This window comes from Corvus moneduloides, chromosome Z (assembly GCF_009650955.1).
Source record: "Corvus moneduloides isolate bCorMon1 chromosome Z, bCorMon1.pri, whole genome shotgun sequence".
NCBI lineage: Eukaryota > Metazoa > Chordata > Aves > Passeriformes > Corvidae > Corvus > Corvus moneduloides.
The window spans coordinates 5,567,790-5,586,715 of NC_045511.1; the positions used below are offsets into that span (position 1 = coordinate 5,567,790).

The following is an 18,926-nucleotide window of genomic DNA, read 5'->3' on the forward strand; positions in this document are numbered from 1 at the left end:
ATTTAAATCCTTGAAATTTTTGACTATAATTTTTAATTTCTTTCAATTTTCTCAATAATTATATTAAGGTGGAAATAATATTTATTAGAAACTAAGTTACGGAAAGGAATTAAAAGAGTTATCAAGTTAACATTATGAGTATTTTCTTAGATGGTGGGTATTTTTTTGCCTTCATCATAGGTTTCAGAAGAAGCTCTGCATCACAGCACTGAGGATGATGAGTCTTCCCAGGGAATGGAGCCGTATCTTGTGCGGAGATTATCATCCCGTAACATTCAGCTTCCCCCGCTGGCTTTCCGGCAGTTAGAACAGGCAGACTGGGATAAAAAGAATGATACTGAGACTATCCCAAGGCCCACGACCCTTCCACTGAGGATACCTCCTCTGATTGCCATTACAGCTGCTGAGTCCAGCAGGTAAGGTCCAGCAATTTGTTATTTATTCAACATTCCCTGTGGGAGATGCAGATGCTGCTTCTAGGAGAGAAGTCTATTTCGTTTCTGAATCCCCTAAATGAAAAAGTTGAATAAAATATCTGTAAATTTGTGCCTCACACTTGGTAATAATGCTTGTAAAACTTTTGGTCATATCTAGTAAAGCAAACTCTAGAAAACATTTTCTCTGAAAATTATTAATACTTCATATTCTGAAAGAAGGTTTCTGGACGCTTAATTAACCGTTTATGATGATGAAGAGGAGGAGGTAGAGGATGAAAGGAGCTTTTTACACACAGAATTCTTTTTAAAATGATACAATTTCAAAACTAGTTTCAAGAAATCCTGAGGGGATTTTACCTGCCCTTGTATATCTACATTATTTGTAACATAAAAGGCTTGAATTTACTTGGTTATAGTGATTTCTATTGTAGTTTCCTCATATTACATCTTTGACTTTTTATATAATACATGTTTTCTAAAGTAAAGTTTCCTGTTCTTAAATTTTTTGATAACATCCTATTTTCAGTCCTTATTTTCCAAAATATAAAGTGTTTATTATGAAATTTTTGCTTACTATGGTGAAGGCAGTGCAGTTTTTTGGTAACATGATAATATATAAGGAAAAGGTAACATGAACACACCGAGATCTAAAATGCAGTACTTAAGAATTTTAGAACATATGTCCTGAGAGAATACTATATTCTGAATAATCTAGTTCTGAAAGGAATGTAGGACTTGTAGTACATGAGTAAATGCATAAATACTCATTAGGGTGTTTAGCCAAAAAAACCAGCTAATATTAACATTGAATTTAATATCACTTCCCATATCTTATTTCCTCCTAGATACCTTTATTTTTTGAAGAAGTTAGAAATATGCTCACAGAAATACAGACTACATCCATAAAAGCATGTAAACATTTAGATTGTTTACAAATGAAAATATTATTTGGAGAGTTAAATATAATGAAATTTAGTGATGTTTTGAAGATAGATTGGTGTTTTGATTTTTTTGTTTTTATCCATGGAGTCTGGAGAGAAGATTGAGTTATGGAAGGAAAATAAGTGCAATGCTTCTAGTAACACTGACTGGAAAAAAAAAGGTGTGATACATCAGAAAGATTAGAAAGCAGAAAGAAAAACATTGTCTGATGACAATGGCTCAGTGATTATAAATTTCTGGAGACTGTTATTTTCTAGGCTGGATTCAAATACACCAGAGAAAGACAGTTCGAAGGTTACTCAAATAAGAGATCTAAAACCTTGTGGTTACTATGCGTAGCAATCTGCTGTGCTCAGAGAATGATTGCTTCTTTGAGAGGCTTCTCTGTGGGTATGAATCTCTCCTCAGCAGTAAGAGATAGCTTTGTACCCTGTCTATGCCATTTATTGGTAGGAATTAGTTGGTAGGAATGTGTTTTGAAGCTGGGCAAAACAAGATTTTTTCTGAGAGTGACAGGGAAACACCAGACAGATCGTTGAATGGAACTGCCGGGCTGTTTAAACAAATAAACTAAATCTAAACACAACAGCAAAAGAAATTGTAATTTTGATCTTACATTGTAATATAAAATCTTTAGCTTTTATGATTCTGTCTTAGCTAAAGAACAATTACAAATACAGGAAGAATATTGTTCAGGAAATTAAATTTCTCTAGATGTTTAGTTCTATTTTTCGGCTGTTAGCTCTCTCTCAAGCAGCTATGAAAATCCCATTTACATGCTTATTATGCCAGCCAAACATCTGGAGAAAGCTATCCTTTTATCTGTCTTCTTGTCTGCATGAAAGTACATAAACTTAGGGGTCCTATTATGTCTGTGGAAATGCAGCTTATCTCCCTTGCCTTTGAAATGTGCAATTGAGGAGAGGGAATCAAAGTATGGGTGTGAGGATTCTCTGTCTTCAGTAGGTAAATGAAGCTAGAAGAGCATTTGGGTCATGCACACTCATTCTGAAGCAGAATTTCACCACTGAAAACATCCTAAATTATAAATGTATGGTTTTGGAAGAATATGCTAAAAGATTTAAAAGATAGCATTATAAAGCCCTTATGCTGTGATTTAAATGACTGGAATGTGCAAAATTAAAAACAATGTCAGTGGTCATTAAATAAAATATGTGTTCTGTTCCTGGACATGCACATATGCATGTGTATATACACAAACTTCCATTTTCATTCTCCTTTTCTCTCCCTTTTTCCTCTCTACGCTGTCACAGGATTTTTTTCTGGTTGTGTCTTAGCTTTGTAGAGGAATTAAAACAAAGTTTATATTTTAAAAAACCAAACAAATCCAAACAGCAGCAGAGATTAAAAGCTGGAAAGCAGTTTTTCAGGAATGCTTTGTCTTAATCTTTCATACTTTGTAAACTCTTACCCTTTTGACTCTGAGACATCACAATGCCTTGCCATTTCTTTCACCCTTCTAATTTCCTTCCATGCATACATGGAGCCAGATTCTTATTTTTTTCGTCCAGGTTAGACCGAGACCCTAATAAATATCATTGTTTACATGAAGAATTTACGTCTCCTATTGAAGTTTCACGTACAAAAATGCTTAACCTGCTATAAGCACAAGTGCTTGAAAATGGATAGGCTGACCCTGCAGCTGGTATAATCCATTACAATTCTGAAATTTAATAATTGCCAGACCTTCTATGGGAAAGACTAGAAACAGGCAGACAATTTCTTTTAATATTTCAGTTTTTATTTTTATTTTTATTTTTTATTTTAATTTTTTATATTTATTTTATAAGCAGTGTATATATACAATATTAAATGTGATATTTTACTGTAAGCTGGGATAGCTTGCCTATTTGGGGTGTGGTGTATGCTTTGGCCAGTTTTCCTCAAATAACTGTAATTAATTTACTGATGGTTTTGGTGTAGGCAACAGCTATAATGGCATTTAATATGGCATGCACAGATAAGAGATGATTGACAACAGAATGCTTTTGCTTTCTCCAAAGCAGCTGGTATTAAAATGGTGGGGGACTGTTATGTATGGGAAGTTATTTATTTGAAGAGATTTAAGGTATTTATCTTACCTACTTTGTAATAACTATTTCAAAGGTTTACTTACCTCTATATTTGACCAATAGCCACAACTCCCACCCTGATCCAATACACTAGCAAATCTTTATATTACGTAGCATGTGTGATACCATATATTTTATTTCTTCTTTCAAATTCTAGGACTTGTGATTTGGGATAATTGATCTCTTTGTAATTATGGTATTGATTTGTCAAAAGCTCCATGAAATATGATGAAAGTCTATTCAGTCACCTTTGTTCTGGAAACAATCTCTTCATTGCCTAACTCTGAAGAAGACATGGTTATGAGAAGGTGGGAAGCGACACGGCATGTGTGCCGCGGCACATATATCCACCCTTTCCGTGGTATAGATCCAAGGTGTCAGGGATTGAAGTATTTCTTTGTTTTGCCTTTTAAGAATAGCTTTTTCAGTGAAAAAGGACTATCCCAGTTGTTGCTGTGATACTTGTGTCCTCTTAACACATATGACTGACAAAATCTGATGGGAAATGTCATGTTAATTGCATGCAAGCTCCAGAAATATGAGTATATCAAACACTTGAAGATTTCATTAAAAACATTGTTTGAAAGCAAAAAGTTGTTTTGGAACAAAAAAGTGCTTAGAAAGGTTTTCATAACAAAAATATATAAAATAACCTGGTGTTTCATTTAGTTATCTGTGATTTGGTATGTATAGTGTCTCTTCTTACTATTTATTCTAGTCTTTGCTCAAACATCATTTGGGAGAGATTATTTTAATTGTACAACATAAAATCTATTTAAAATTGCTTTTGTGTTGCTTATGTACAACTGAGAGTGTGCATATTAGTGTGTTTATGAAACTCCAGGGAGCTACAAGAAAAATTTACACGACAGCTAATTTCTGAAGTATCTTTTTTGCAATGTTCCTTCTGTCTTAATTTATATTTTTCCTTAATTTAAGTTCTGTGGATTAGACAGTCACCATACTGCTTAAAACTTCTGTGTTTTATTATCCACTAAAGAGGCAATCAACACTGTATATTGGAAATCAGATGAAAACTTGATTTCAAATTATCCCCAGGCCCTTTAAAGATGAAGTTAAAATTTTTAATATCTGTTTTTGAAAAGAAATATTAGCAAATTGTTATTAGCATCATCACTGTAAGTTTGATACTATGGCAATAGAGAATGAGAATCTAGTTTCAAGCTAAATGTGTCTTAATGCCTACCACTTGCTTGCTTATTGTCTTTTTCATGTCCAAGGAATACCTCAAAGACTAGATTTTGTCCTCTGTAGTCAGGGCAAGAAAAGCTTTTTCAAATTTTAGAAACTGAAATACGTGTATCCTGAGCCATAATTTTGCAGTTATTTGCTTACTATACCAGCAAACTATTTTTAAAAGAACGGCTAGGATGCTAATTTTTTTTTTTTTTTTGTTTTAATCAAATGAGTGTTGGAGAGAGATCATAAAAGCAGTAAGATTTGACCTTAGCCAAGTAACACACAATAAAAATAAAAGCTGGGAAAAGCTGCTCTTCAGGTCTATTTATTTGCAACTCAATAGAGTAGTGTACGTAGTGAAAATAAGTGGAATCTATGGTTTACAGTCTTCTGAAAGAAAAAGAAAGAGAAAAAAAGGAAATTTTAAAATTTAATTTATTTTTAAACTCAGAATTATGACCTTGAGCCTGCCAAGTAGTAACTTTTCTCAGAAAGCTTCTCATGGGTCTAGGCTCTCTTCAACAGCATCAGTGTTCCTGCTAGTAAGGAATAATGAAGAGCAACACAATAATTCTTAGTGCTTTTATTGTGTACTTCTTTATTTCAAAAGCATTATAAACATGAGAAAATTCTCACGATGCCTTTGGGTAACCTTTTCAGTTAGTAAAACATAGTGTTATTTTCATTTTATGCATAGGAAAGCATGCATGCAAAGAGATAGTACAACTGGCCAAGGCTAAAGAACAAGCTGGGAATCAAACTATGAAGAGAATTCAAGAGTTTTTGACTCATGGTTTTGTGTCTGCTTTATACTACCTGTTAGAAAGTTGAGGATAGATCTTGGGAAAAAAAAATGTGCCTTACATTCATCTCAACCTTTAAACTAAACTTACTATGTCAAGGAGAATTTTACTGATCAGGTCTTGGAAGGTTCTGAATTGTTAGTAGTAGGAGTTAAGCACATTACTGTCGTTACGCATCCAGACTCACATTGAACCTGTGTTTCTGTCATACTGACTCAGTCACATCAAACTCTGAAAGAAATGCAGTATCTGTCATGAAGAAAACCAGTATTTAATTACTGTGGAAACCAAAATTGAGTCAGCATTTAAGTGCACATTTCTCAGTGGGAGAAACTAGTGGGAATTTTTGAGGTTAAGTTGATGCTAGAAATGTTAATGTTTATGGCATCCAAGCTTTGGCTTTTAAGACAGTCTTCTGATGACCAGCGTCCACAATTTCTATAGTGCTATATGGATCCTGGCACAATTTTGGAGAATGATATAAAAATAATTCTGTTTGTCAAGACCTTCATTGACTTGATGTTTAAGAGATGTAAGGAAGCTGTGAAGATGGCTGGTCCTGTACCAGAATACTTACTTGCATAATAATATTTCTTAGTACCTGTGGATAGCTTCAGATGTCACAATTATCTCCAGCCCCTCATCTCCCAAAGAAAAGGATTTTTAAACTTATGTCTAGTGTTAAGTGAATGATTTAGATCTGATGCACAGGTGGAGGACATGGAGGACAGCAGGTACTGTGTACAGTCCAGCATTGACTATTCTGAAATCCTTTTTAAAAATTGGAATTTTGATCAACTCTTGCTGTTTTATTCAACAATGGTAAAATTTCTAATTTTTCAATTTGATGTAATTATTCATATAGCATAGACTGGAAACAGATATTACTGTAAATTGTGGATGTATAGTCTATGTGTGAATGTATTTTCTAGTTTAAGAAAGAATGTACAATTATTGTTTAAAATATGTATTTTGAAACAGTTACTTTCAAACATTAGATAAATCAGAAAAAATCTAAAACCATACTATGTGGTTCCAGGAGTTTAAACCTAACTTGATCTTCCCCCACAGGGGGTGGTATCTTCTACTTCTAAAAACTTTGCTTCTGGACAAGTTGACCTGGGAGGCCTGAGAACAGACACTGCCAAGAAAATAAGGAAAAGAAGGGTTTGAATACTTCAGCATTTTCCATGTTCTTTGTCACTTGCTTTCTTACTCCATTCAGCAGCAGGCCCATGTTAACCTTTTTCTTATTTTTGTCTTTGATGTACCTTTTGGTTGCCCTTCATCTCAGTTGCTAGGTTCATCTTGAGTTGAGGTTTGGATTTATTGATGCCATGCCTGAAAACCCAGGGGAGACTTCAGTATTCCTCCTTGAAAATGTATTTCTTCTTCTACCTCCAGCACTTCTTTTTTATCTCTATCAGAGGTTCACTGTTCAACCAATTTGATGTCCTTCTATTGTTTCTAAGCCCTGAGTCACAGTTTACCCATCATACTAGAAGAGAGTTGATGGCTGATTATGTAGTATTTTTATGATTAAAGTATTATTTTAAAATTCAATTTTTATTAAATTCCTGTATGAATTCCATAAAAGGAGGAGGGGATTTTTAGTATGACTACACTCGTTCTTTGTTTTTGCATTCACATAATTTTCTTCGTATTAAATAGGGTAGGAAAGACCGGTTTTTTGTTCCATAGCTTATTTGATTGTTTAAAGAGACAGGTCTTTTGCTAAATGACCCCTTTAAATGATTTCTCTTGATGATTCTTCTTAGTCTGCTGAACAGTCATCTGCTTAGATGGTTATTGGTGCCAAGGTCTACAGCTACAATGGCCCACCTTAGGGGTAGCTCAAAAGTAAAAGACTGCTTCTAATGGGTTAAAGTTTCAGTGAGGTAGGGGAAGGCTGGGCGTTCATTAAGACAGCTTTACTTTCTGTAGCATAAGTGGTTGATGTAAATTTTTTTTAATATTAGTATAGTTGTCTATTAATGTTTTTTAAAAGATTTGTGCTTTTCACGTATTGTCTGGGTTTTTTTTGGGTAATTAATCAGCAAAGTAGTTATTTTGTTAAAATACTTTTTTGGGCAGTCAATCAAACCCAAATCCACACACTTTTCAAAATTGTGCGAAATTGAAAATAGTGATTCACCAATGATAGTGCAATGTGAAAAGTAATGCATAACACAATAGTATCTTAATATATACTTCTTCACTATGTCATATTTACACCAATTTAGAGATGACAAAAGAAATCAGAGAGCTTATCCAGTCAGAAGAATACATCTTGACAAGGATTTTTTCATGTTGGAAATTATTTTTTTAGATTAGCTTCACTAGTGAAGAAGTGTGTTGGGCTCTTTCTGATTGACATTCCAATCACCTTCAGAGCAGCGTATAAATACAAACAGGAAACTGGACTGTCAAAGGTGCATAAATCTAAGGGAAAAAAGAAATAATTTCAAAAGAGTGATCCAGCCAGCAGTTGTGGGTGAATTCGAGCTTTGAGACAATGGCCCAGAAGGATATGGTTGATCATTGAAGGAGAGCACAGAGCAGCTCAGAGGCACCTGATGTGGTTGTAAGAAGAATGATGCCTAGTCTCTGAGCAGCCAAAGCACATGAGTGAGAAAATCAAATCGGAAACATACTAATTCTGAGCATTTACATCTTTCTACAGGTCTGTGTGCAGAGTCGCTATTGTATGATCTCTGTTAAGACTGATTACAGTTTTATTTTTTCTCATGTGCTTCTTTCTCTAAATTAGCAAGTGACCAGGAGTTGCACAGGCAAAGAAAAGGTCTGGGCTATGTAGCAAATCAAGAGGTTGTCAGCAGTTCTTACATCTCTTACTTCAGTACAATCGTGTGGAGAGAAGCATCTGACCACATAATCTAGTAATTAGTAAACACAGGTCATACTAAAATTGGATGCTATTTTATGGCTTTATTCTATTTATAATTTAAACATTCCTTGGCTAAAAAAATTCTCTGAGAGGAAAATGGGTGGATTTTTAGGAAGTTACTTGCCTTTGTAGGTGTATAAATTATGGCTGTCTTGTTCTTTCTTTTTTCAAATATTTGCTTATGGCCAGTGCAGGTTACAGGATACTCTCTAGAAGAACTCTTGGTCAGGCTAAGTGTAGTCATTCTCTCATAAAATGCCTTGTAATAGTTTTTCTAGACCATGGCTACCTGTTAATAATATGCATTCCTTCAGCTTGATTCTGCAGAAATTTCATCCATGTTCAGACTATTGGTCACCATAACTTGACTAATACATAAGAATGTGCATAGCAAGGCCTTAATTTGTTTTTATGATTTATATATTTTTAACATATTTCCAGTAACAGTTTACATTACTAGAAAATGATGCAGTTAAAGCAGATTCCAAATTTCACTTTAGAATTTGAGCATCTAACAGCTTCCAAGATTGATATTTAAATAGTGTAAAATATAACAGCCAAGTATACATAGAATATTTTAGGTAGTAGTGATAAGGCATTTCACGTGTAGGATTATGCATTGTTGCAATAGAAAAAAAAAATTGCATAACAAGAAAGTTTTACCAAAATGTTATTTCATTAAATGACATAATTTTTTTGAAATTGTATTTAGAGAAAAAGATAATTTCATATTCTTACTTATGAAACTTAATTTTCTTTTCACTATGGAGCACTTTTTCAATTTGAACAATATAATCTCTTATTAAGCATAAAGCTTAAATGGAGAAAATCAGATTTGAATTTATTGAATTTATTTATCAATTCTTTGCATTCCATTAAAAAAATTAAGTGGAAAATTCATAGAGCAGAAAAGTAATAATATTCCAGTTTGGAACACAGGGGTATAAATGGGATTCTGAAAAGAGGAAGTTGTTTTCTTCACCTTTGTAATCAAAATGATACATTGAAATGATCCAGCATAGAAAGTGATCTCCACATACGTATTTTACAATAGGTGTAGTCTCTGAGAACAGTTTTTTAAGTAAATTCACTCAACTACTAACTTAATTTTTCTCTTTCTAGTCTAAGGCTCCAGATTATCTTCTGGCTTCCCTTTCACTTCAGACAAAGGCTAGACATTAGGTCTCTGAATAGAAAATGAATCAGATCCTCTTCAGAAAAATATACCATAGTTTATCTTTCCATAAAATAGTCTTTAAAAGACATAAAGTCTATAAAGTGGAGATTAAAAGAAAGGACTTCAAAACTATCTTGAAAAAATATATGGACAGGTAGTTTTTTGTTATTGTTACAGGAAATAAAATAGAAGGGCCAAGCCATGAAACTCCAGTTTTACCTCTTTCCAAGCAGTGAATAAATTTTATGGGATGTTTTTCTTAGATCTGTGTCTTTAACTTCTGAGTACAGACTATCTACTCCATGGGATAGAGTAAGATCTGGCTGACTGCTATTACTTTCAATTAAGTAAGTTCCTGTGCAATCTCAGGTAATGGCTAGGTGATAGTTTTATTCTGTTCTCTCTTTCCACATGCCTTTTCAACTATAATTTTCTCTAATTCAAAGGTAACTCTTTTATTTTTTCTGATGTAGGTGACAGGTTGATTAAATACAACAGCTTGATGATGAGAAAAGTGTGATTAGATGGATACAGAACCTCACAGACCTTACAATAAAAGGTTTCATTGTGACACTCTATGGCCTTATCAGATCAAACACGTCAGATGTCTGCATATCCCTAACAGAAAATAAAGATAATTTTTGATAGCTATGTAAGACCAGAAATTCATTGAACAGCAGAAGTTGAGACATTTCAATTGAAACAAATCAGCAGTATGGATTTTCAGCTGCTTTTATCTAGTTTTATATACAAGCAATTGGATTTTTATGACTACTTTGAAAAGTTTGAGGGAGTTGTGTCTTTCTCTGACTGCAATCATACTGCAGTATTTCCTTCCTTAGTTTCCTTCTGTTAACCTGTTTCAGCTCATGTCTCCTTTCTCCTCCAGATATTTACATGCTTACAGATGTTTATTACAATCTCCATCAACTGTTAAAACATCTATTAATCACACATATTCTGCTTTTCTTACCCTGCCACAATGTAAGATAGTTCTCTTTCATGTTCTGTGCCATTTTTGTAACTGTTCCTTATCTTTGACAGAAGACCTGAGTTCAGTATGTTTTGAAGTTATCACCACTGGACACATGCATGATTGATGGAGTACCTTGAGTAGACTGCATACAGTAACTTATAAAATGTGTATATCAGTAACTTATGCTGTATAGAGTACCATGGCTTCTACAGTATTTTATGTTAAAAAAATTATTGAATGCTTTGTGCAATTGTGGGAAATGAATAGTCAGCTTTTTCATAGGTAATATAAATTCAAATGTGAGTAGCATCACTTGTTAAATTTAGAGAGAAAACTACAGCAAGATGTTCAATAAACAGAAGTAAAGCGTGATGTCATGCTAGTTATTTTTCACAGTCAAAGGTCTAATCATATTTTATAATTGCAGAAGTAAAACATATGAAAAAATTCTTAGCTCCAAATATTGCTTTTGAAATGCTTCATTTATTATGTATGCATGAATCAGTAGCAATTGCTGTTCTGCATCAAATGTGAATACATAATTGTGCTTTTTGATTCACATATTAATTGGTGTAAATTCAGACAATAACTATGGTTTTGTCATGTTTATGTTTGTTTCTAAAATTTCTTGATTTAGAACATTCTTGCAAGGCCTGCTTCTTCTGCATGAAGGGATGGTGGCAAAATCCTTTTAAATTAAGTGGTGACAGGATGCAGCCTACACAGAGGTGCTAAAAGCTGTGTGGGAGATTAATGTAAAGATATCAGTAATCTGGGGTTTCCTCTGGAGATAGTTCCGTAAATTTACCCTTAATTGAAAATAGAGGAAAAAAAGAATCTTAAGATATTCTCTGTTAAGTAAAAATTACATGCTAGCTTAAAGTGAATAACAATTATTTAAAAATGCAATAGAACTATGATCTTTTTAATGTAGTAGAGGAGGAAATCAGACAAAAATGAAGGGGGTATAAAAAAAGCCTTTAAACCCCTAATATTAAGATAACAACACAAACCAAGAAAAGTTGGGTTATCTGTAGTTTAAAAATCTTTAAGCTCTTCACTAACATGCTTGTATTTCAGATGATTGTTACTGGTTTCCTGGATAAAGCAAAGGTTACATATACTTTAGAGAAGATTTATACAAAATAAAGCAGAAGTTACCAACCTGAGAAACAGATTCATTCCTACATATGAATATACTTGAGAGTTAGATTTCTTTCAATATTAGTGAATACTGCATTTGTATTAGAAACTTTTCTGTGCTTCTGATGACCCGACCGCTGACGATTTTTCTTCTTGCCAAATGCCTAAGTGCGTAGTCAAATCATGTCAGTGCTGTTTTTGGGATCTCCATTACTGACCTGAATAGAACCTGAGCATCCTGAATCCCCGTCAAATTTAAGTAGCATTTCAATTACAGGCTGAATTGAAGAACCATTATTCCTTTGATATGCTCTTACCCTTACATAATACCTGTTGACAGATGTGATATCTGCAATTTCCAAGAATGGTGAGGAATTTCTAGGAGTTGCTACATGTAAGAGGCTCCCCTGTATTTGAGCACAGTCATTTCAATACAGGGTTGTTTTGCCTAGCCTTGATACATCTTGAATTTTGAAAATAAAACCCCCAAACAAAAAGCTCCAGCAGTTAAAAAGCTGTTAAAAATATTAGCGAGAGCAGTCCACTAAAGCCCAAGTAAAAATGAGAAACAGACCTTGAACTGTGTTGAAAAAATTGAGGAAATAAGCACTAAACTTTTCAAGTGATTTTAAATATTGAGCAGAGATAACCAGGAAAGTAACATCAGAGAACATGTATTAAAGAAAATTGAAATACAATTATAACTGTTGCAATTTTCAAAAAGAATTTGAGGTTTCTGCTTTTCAGCTTAAATATTTTCCACTGACAGTGGTGTAACTAAAAGTAATTGTAGTCAGAGAAGAGACATCCAAGCCTCAAACTTTTTAATTGTAATTTAGACCTTTGAGTAGGTGCAGTTCAATTGACAATAAATCTTCGCTCCTCAGTCTCAGTGTCAGCATAGTCAATTAAATAAAAAATTTGCAAAGCCTTTGTAGAGTGCTTTCCAATGAGCCCTGATGATAGTGCAGGATAACAGAAGTAATATGGTCCTCTAATACAGCAGTAGTAATTGTTACTTTCTTTTGAACCAATTCATGAGATGCTATTAGCATTACAATGAGAAAAAAAAAATGTATGCTCTCTTTTGGCTTTGAATCTTATTTAGAAATCCAATACTTTTTTTTTTAATTGATCATTCATTTAAATCCAGGTGGTAGGACTAGCAGCTTTAACACAGGGAATTCAGTAATTGTTATCTGTTTTGTTTTATTGAAAACTAAAATTACTTTAAATAGAATAGATAATTTAGAAAGGTTATTAGATAAATAGCCTGCACTCCATAAGAATTTTTGGAGATATTTGGAGAAAACTTCTCACTCTACAAAGCACAGAAAATCAAACTTATAAGCCAAGCTTGATTGTGGTAAGGCATTTGCCAGGAAGCAAGGTGAAGACAAGCAAAGAAATCTCCTGGAAAAGCTATGCTATCATTTTCATACATTTTGTCAAGGCTAATAAAATGTGCATGGAGAATGAATGAAGTAACAGGAAGTACCAGGGAACTGTGATGAGAATTAATAAATGATATTGTTGAAATTGTTTAAATTAATATAATTTCTCCTTCTATAGCATTTTCCATATGAAAGATCAAGACCTGTATGGTGCTTAATAGCTACATAGCTACATAACACAAACATATCAATATTACAATGTGCTTAACTAAGAATTAAGAGGGTATGCCACAACACATTGAAGAGTGCAAAATGCTTTGGAAAACACTGGAAATATTTTTACTACCAGTAGAGTGGTGTAAGAGAATGAACTAAGAATATAAAATTCACTTAGAAGTTATAGTTTAATTTCTTTCTCTCAATCATTTCAACTGAAATTGCCCAACACTACCTATTTTATGACAGCATTTACTGTCAGCAATTATTTCAGTAATAAAAACAGTAAGTGGATTAAAAGTTCTTACTGAGCACTATCTCTCAGTCAGAGAAATCATAAGTGTTAAGCTACTGGTGGTGTTTTTTACTTCGGCATTAAATGAATGTTAGCTATTCATCATGAATAAGATCAAAACTGATGATTTAGTCACCTGAATGATCAGCAGCACTCAAAATCCTAATTCCTTGATGTATGAGGTGTTTGCTTATATCTAAAACCCAAGGACAGATGTTAATGGAATAATTCTTTATTATTGCACATTGCAAGAAAATAAACCTGTACTTAATTTATTCTGTAGGTAGGAATTGCAGTATTTTTTGCTTCCTACAAGGATATAGATTACACACATTTTTGGGAAAGTATTCATTACCAACATTTTATGTGCATGGAAAGCTGCTGTTTTGCTCACGAATACCCTCATGATACTGAATATATGAACATTCTTTCATTAAAGAGTTCTCTATTAAGAAACAATGGGACCTATAACCTCCAAACCACCAGTAACAAAACTGGAAAGATAAAATTTTACAAGAGTTCCCCATTAATTCTGAGCTGTTAATCACAATAGTGGCTAGGCACTGATAATTTCCAGCATCCGTGACCCCATCTTAATCCCTTTTTGAGTACAAAATTAACACATTCTGATTGCACTGGACCATGTTAGTACAAGCAGCATGTATTCACAGTGCTCTAAAATAGGTAATAATTTCTAAGTCTACTATTGCCTGTGTAAAGCTGATGATGAGCTAGAGGAGAAGCAGGGCTACAGTGCTTCAGTTAACATTGATCCAGGAGAGACACAGCTGGGAATGGTTTCAGAGTTTCTCTCTTTGTGATTGCTGCCTTGGATAGTGACAAGCTGGCTAGCATCCCTGTATGGTTTATAAATTCTGCAAATATCAAGCAGAAGCTCAAATTTCTGTTTTTTTTTTTTTTTTTTTTTTTTAAAGAATTGAAAAGTACATTCTAATAATTCAATCTCTATTTCTCTCCACTTGACAATACTGGTGAGAGGAAAGAAGGAGGTGAAGAGAACGGGTGGGTGCTAGCTGAAGTGATAAGATCAGATAAAAGCATTCCACCACTTCTGTAAAAGAAGTAATTTGAAAAAACATGGCATTTTACTGTGCAAACAGTTGCCTATGAGATCTTTCACATTTGTCTCTGGAGGGCAGTACTCTTCTTATGCAAGTGATTAATTTGACAAATGTGACAGAATTTTCAGCCAATGAATTTCATCTTTTCAGAGCATAACTAAACCTGATATATTATACAGGCTTCAGGCAAGTACTGCAATTTAAATAATGTTCACTTGTAGCTTAAATATGAGCTGAACAATCCAAGTTGCAATGAAGACAGCAGAAAAACCTCCTAGTGGTTTTAGCCAGAGGACTATCAAACCAATATGACCTAAGCTCAGAAAATAAAGCCATTAATATCACCATGGTATTTCTAGCAAGTATAAGATGCACAAGTAACAAACGACAATTTTGATAGATAATGCTGTAGACTTGAAGTTAATATGCTTCAATAAAGACCTTTACTTTGGAAAATTACAGAAGGGAAGTTAAATTGCCAATATTTACACTCACATACATTAATGGATGCTACTTTCTCCTCTATCCTTCATTTAAATAACAAATAATCCATTGGCATGCAAAATTATATTTTATTATTCAAACTGTTAACATTTTTGATTCACCAAAAGCAAGTAATAAAGAATGTATTGATTAGAAATGTAATTTATTAAGATAAATCACATCTATATGATTTGTTTGCTTAAGATTAATTTATTTTTAAAAAATGACCAATCCTTATTCTTGAGTATAAAATTAAAATATGAAGTTTCTCCTCTGCTACAGATTTTTACTCTTTAATTAGTTTCAATGCATTATATTTTAAATTTTTTGTCTGTATCTGACAAATTTAAGATTAGGTACATGTTAAATAACTCCAATAACAGACATATATGATACAGATTAATGTAATTTTATTCTGAATGCTGTTTCCAAGAAGAAAATAAACACTATTATTCATTCTAATTATGGTTATAGGATCTACTGCTTTATTTAGAAATACAAATAAAATAAGAAAATATTTTTTTAGGAGGGCTTGAGTGTAATTAACTGGAATCTATTGGCATGAACCTTTCCATTAATTTGCCTTCTTACTACCTGAGAACAGTCATCCAAAATACATGTATTGCTATTCCTGCAAATGGACTACTTTAAAGCTAATTTAAAAACATTTTTATTTTTTCCGTCTTGCTTGATAAAGTCGGAAAAAACTGTGACAGCTGAGTGAGATCTTAAAGAAATTAAAGAGGTGTAGAGAGAAAACTACATAATTAAAAAAGAGTTGTTTCAACATTAACCCTATGAGAAATATTGGTTCAGTTGAATTGATAAAATATGTAGTAGCCTCTTTTTTTTTTTTAATCTTTAAGAGAACTTGAATAGCAGATATAAGGGAGGGTTCAGTAATCCAAACTCTGATCAGAAATTATGAAACACATTAAGAAAATGAGTATGAGCTTCACATATGGCTTAGGTAATATAAAGGACCTACAGAACTACACTGCCTAGTTCTGAATAGATAGCTTATCTCTCTTTATTCAAAAGCTCAATCCTTACCAGTTAGAATTTGAATTTTCTAGCAGCTTTAAAAAGAGATTGATTAAAACTTCAAATCATACAAAACTCACCTGCCTTGGATTTTGCCTGGAGTGCTCCAAGTTTTGGGGATTTTTGTAAGTTTTTGTCCTAGTGTTTGTTATTTCAGTATAGTTTATGCTTTTTTTTCACTGAGAATTGAGTGAAACTAGGTTTAAGGGATTTTCTTTTTAACTGGTAGGCTTTCTTGTTTGTCAGAAGTCAGAGTAAAATCAAGAGGATTTCAAGCTGTGCAATAATGTCTTACAGAAATGAAATGCTTATAAACCCCTGGAACCTGAAGTCACTATGTTCCGTACAAGTGTACGCTTAAAAAAAATATTTTGGATGCCACCCATGGTACTGAAGTGAGCAGATCAGTAAGTCAACTGATAGACTGTAAAAGAAACTGGAGAAGTATCTTTACCCTTCAAACCTTTTTGAAAATGGGTAAGGTACTCAATCAGTGATGTTTTTCCTGATCAATCAATGTTGAAGAGTATTTGTATTATCTGGGGACTACTTTAGAAAAAAGTTTCAGTCAACATAGTACCATCCCCTATTGCTACATAAAGAAGAAACTCCACAGAGGTGGTCTCAGCATTTATGCTTCGTTTAATCTGCTGCTGTGGTACAATGGAGAAGAGGCAATGGGAAGAGCACTAACTGTGCTAAATCCCTCCTCTCTTGCTCTTGTGCTATCCAACTGGGAAAGTAATAACTGTTGCTGTTGTTTCCTACTCCAGCTGCAAATCAAGGCAGTCAAGTAAATGTTTTTAAGATCTGTCCCCTTTTATGTTCAGTAATTATATAGTGCTAGGGAGAATCGAGCTTGTGATTTTTAGTGTGCTTCTGAAATAGAGTGAGTCTTCACTCGCTGCTCCAAGTGGGAGGTTACATGAAATTGTGAACTTAGTGGGTGCAAAATGTCTTTCATCTCAGCTCAGCTTTTCATCAGTAGAGCTCTGCACCAGCCTGGGGGTGTCAAAGCCCAGGCTTTAGCTTTGTCTATCCATGAAGCTGCACTGTCAAACACTCGGTTCTTATATACTTGACATATTTTAAACTACCTGGGTAAAAGGAGAGGGTTGGCTTCCTATGTCAGGATATTTCTCTGCAACTGGGTTGTGATGAATATATTGCACAGGCCTGAACTCAGTGCTTTAATATACAAAGCAAGAATACAATCTATACAGAAAACCTATGCTTTTACAATTGAAATTACAATAAAGAAACATCCTTCTGGCATGGACAAACTCCATAAGAAATAGAAATTGTATGCTCACATGAAATGGTTAGCTTTGGGTTTACATTCAGATTTTGAAAGCCAGTGTAGCAAATACTTAAATGGATATGATTTCTGTTTTACTTTATACTGGAAATTAATTTGATATTTATATCACTGATTATAAGTAGATCTTTGAATCGTGACTGAACACAAAAAAAGTTAAAAAGCACTCAAAAATAACATCTGTAGGGTAAAAAATTAAGCCCTTTAATTACACTTATGTATAGAAGACACTAGATAAGATAGCTAATCAGATTGCAATGTTGGGTTTTTTTTCAAAACTGGAAAGTGCTATTCCTCATTTAAAACTATATCAAAAATGAATCCCCATGGAGGTAGCTGCAGGAGTATCTTTTACAAACTGGAAAAACAGCCTTCCTAACAGGTGATAAGCATCAAATCTGCATATTTATACAGTTCTAGGTTAATCCCCTATTTTTCATGTTAATAGTAATTTCAGTAGAATTAGATTATGGAGTTGTTCCATTATTTACAAAAGGCATTCAACAAAAAAGACGATTGGTTCTTAATTTCTTTCTGCAATAGGATTTCAGAATACATATTGAAACAGATACAGTGCTCTTACTCTAACTGCCCCTTGTTTGCAATGGCAAAGAAGTTCATGTAATGTAAAAAACATACTACAGCTAGATTTTCTGATACCTATATGGGTATATTACTGTAATATTTTCTGTTTCTAGGATTTGAAGTTCCACAACTAAAAAAAATATTCTATATTTATTCGGTCCTCTACTGTTTAAAGCACTGATTTTTTCCTTTTTAATAATTCATGCTTTCAGTTGAGTTATAGAATGATGATCTGCTGAATTCCTTTTACGTTGCTAGCAGCAGGAATGTGTTTCTGTCTTATGAGTCAGATGAGATACAAAAATTTATATGAACAGCTAGTGACTCTTCACTGTATCTGAAATTCAATCTTATTGGACTTAAAAGACCTCAGTGAATCTTTAGACGTAAAATATGGTACAGTTTCTTAAGTGCCATTGCACTGAATTATAACAGCACTAATATCAATGCTGAAGTCAGTGGTGAATTCTACTGAACAAAATTTATTGTCATCTATGCTCAGGTGTTACCATTATTACTTTTGTTGTAGAGATGATACCAGTTATTTTCTCTCACTTTACCACTGTTTAAAAGGTCGGTAAACTATTAAAAAAGCATCTTCTCTGACATGAAGAGGGTGGATATTGTTAGTTTCTTAATTAAAAAGCTGCATATTTTCCTTTCTCATGCAGTTGTTATGTCCTTAATATATTATCTCCTTCAATGTTATGTTTTTATCTCAATTTTGAGGTTTTTTTCTATTGCACTTACGTAATATATTTCCCTTATATTCTGGCCAAAAATAAAAGACAGTAGTTTGTGAGGATTGCATGTCATTATTACTCCAGGAA

The 18,926-nt window shown here is 33.4% G+C and overlaps 1 protein-coding gene across 1 annotated transcript in view; it reads left to right on the top strand.

The window, feature by feature from the left end:
* PDE4D (phosphodiesterase 4D) overlaps positions 1-18,926 on the top strand; it is a 553,794-nt gene that overhangs the window by 160,022 nt on the left and 374,846 nt on the right. Inside the window, exon 3 of the mRNA XM_032095592.1 lies at positions 181-416. Coding sequence (XP_031951483.1) covers positions 181-416 — 236 coding nt within the window. The remainder of the gene's footprint in view (positions 1-180; positions 417-18,926) is intronic.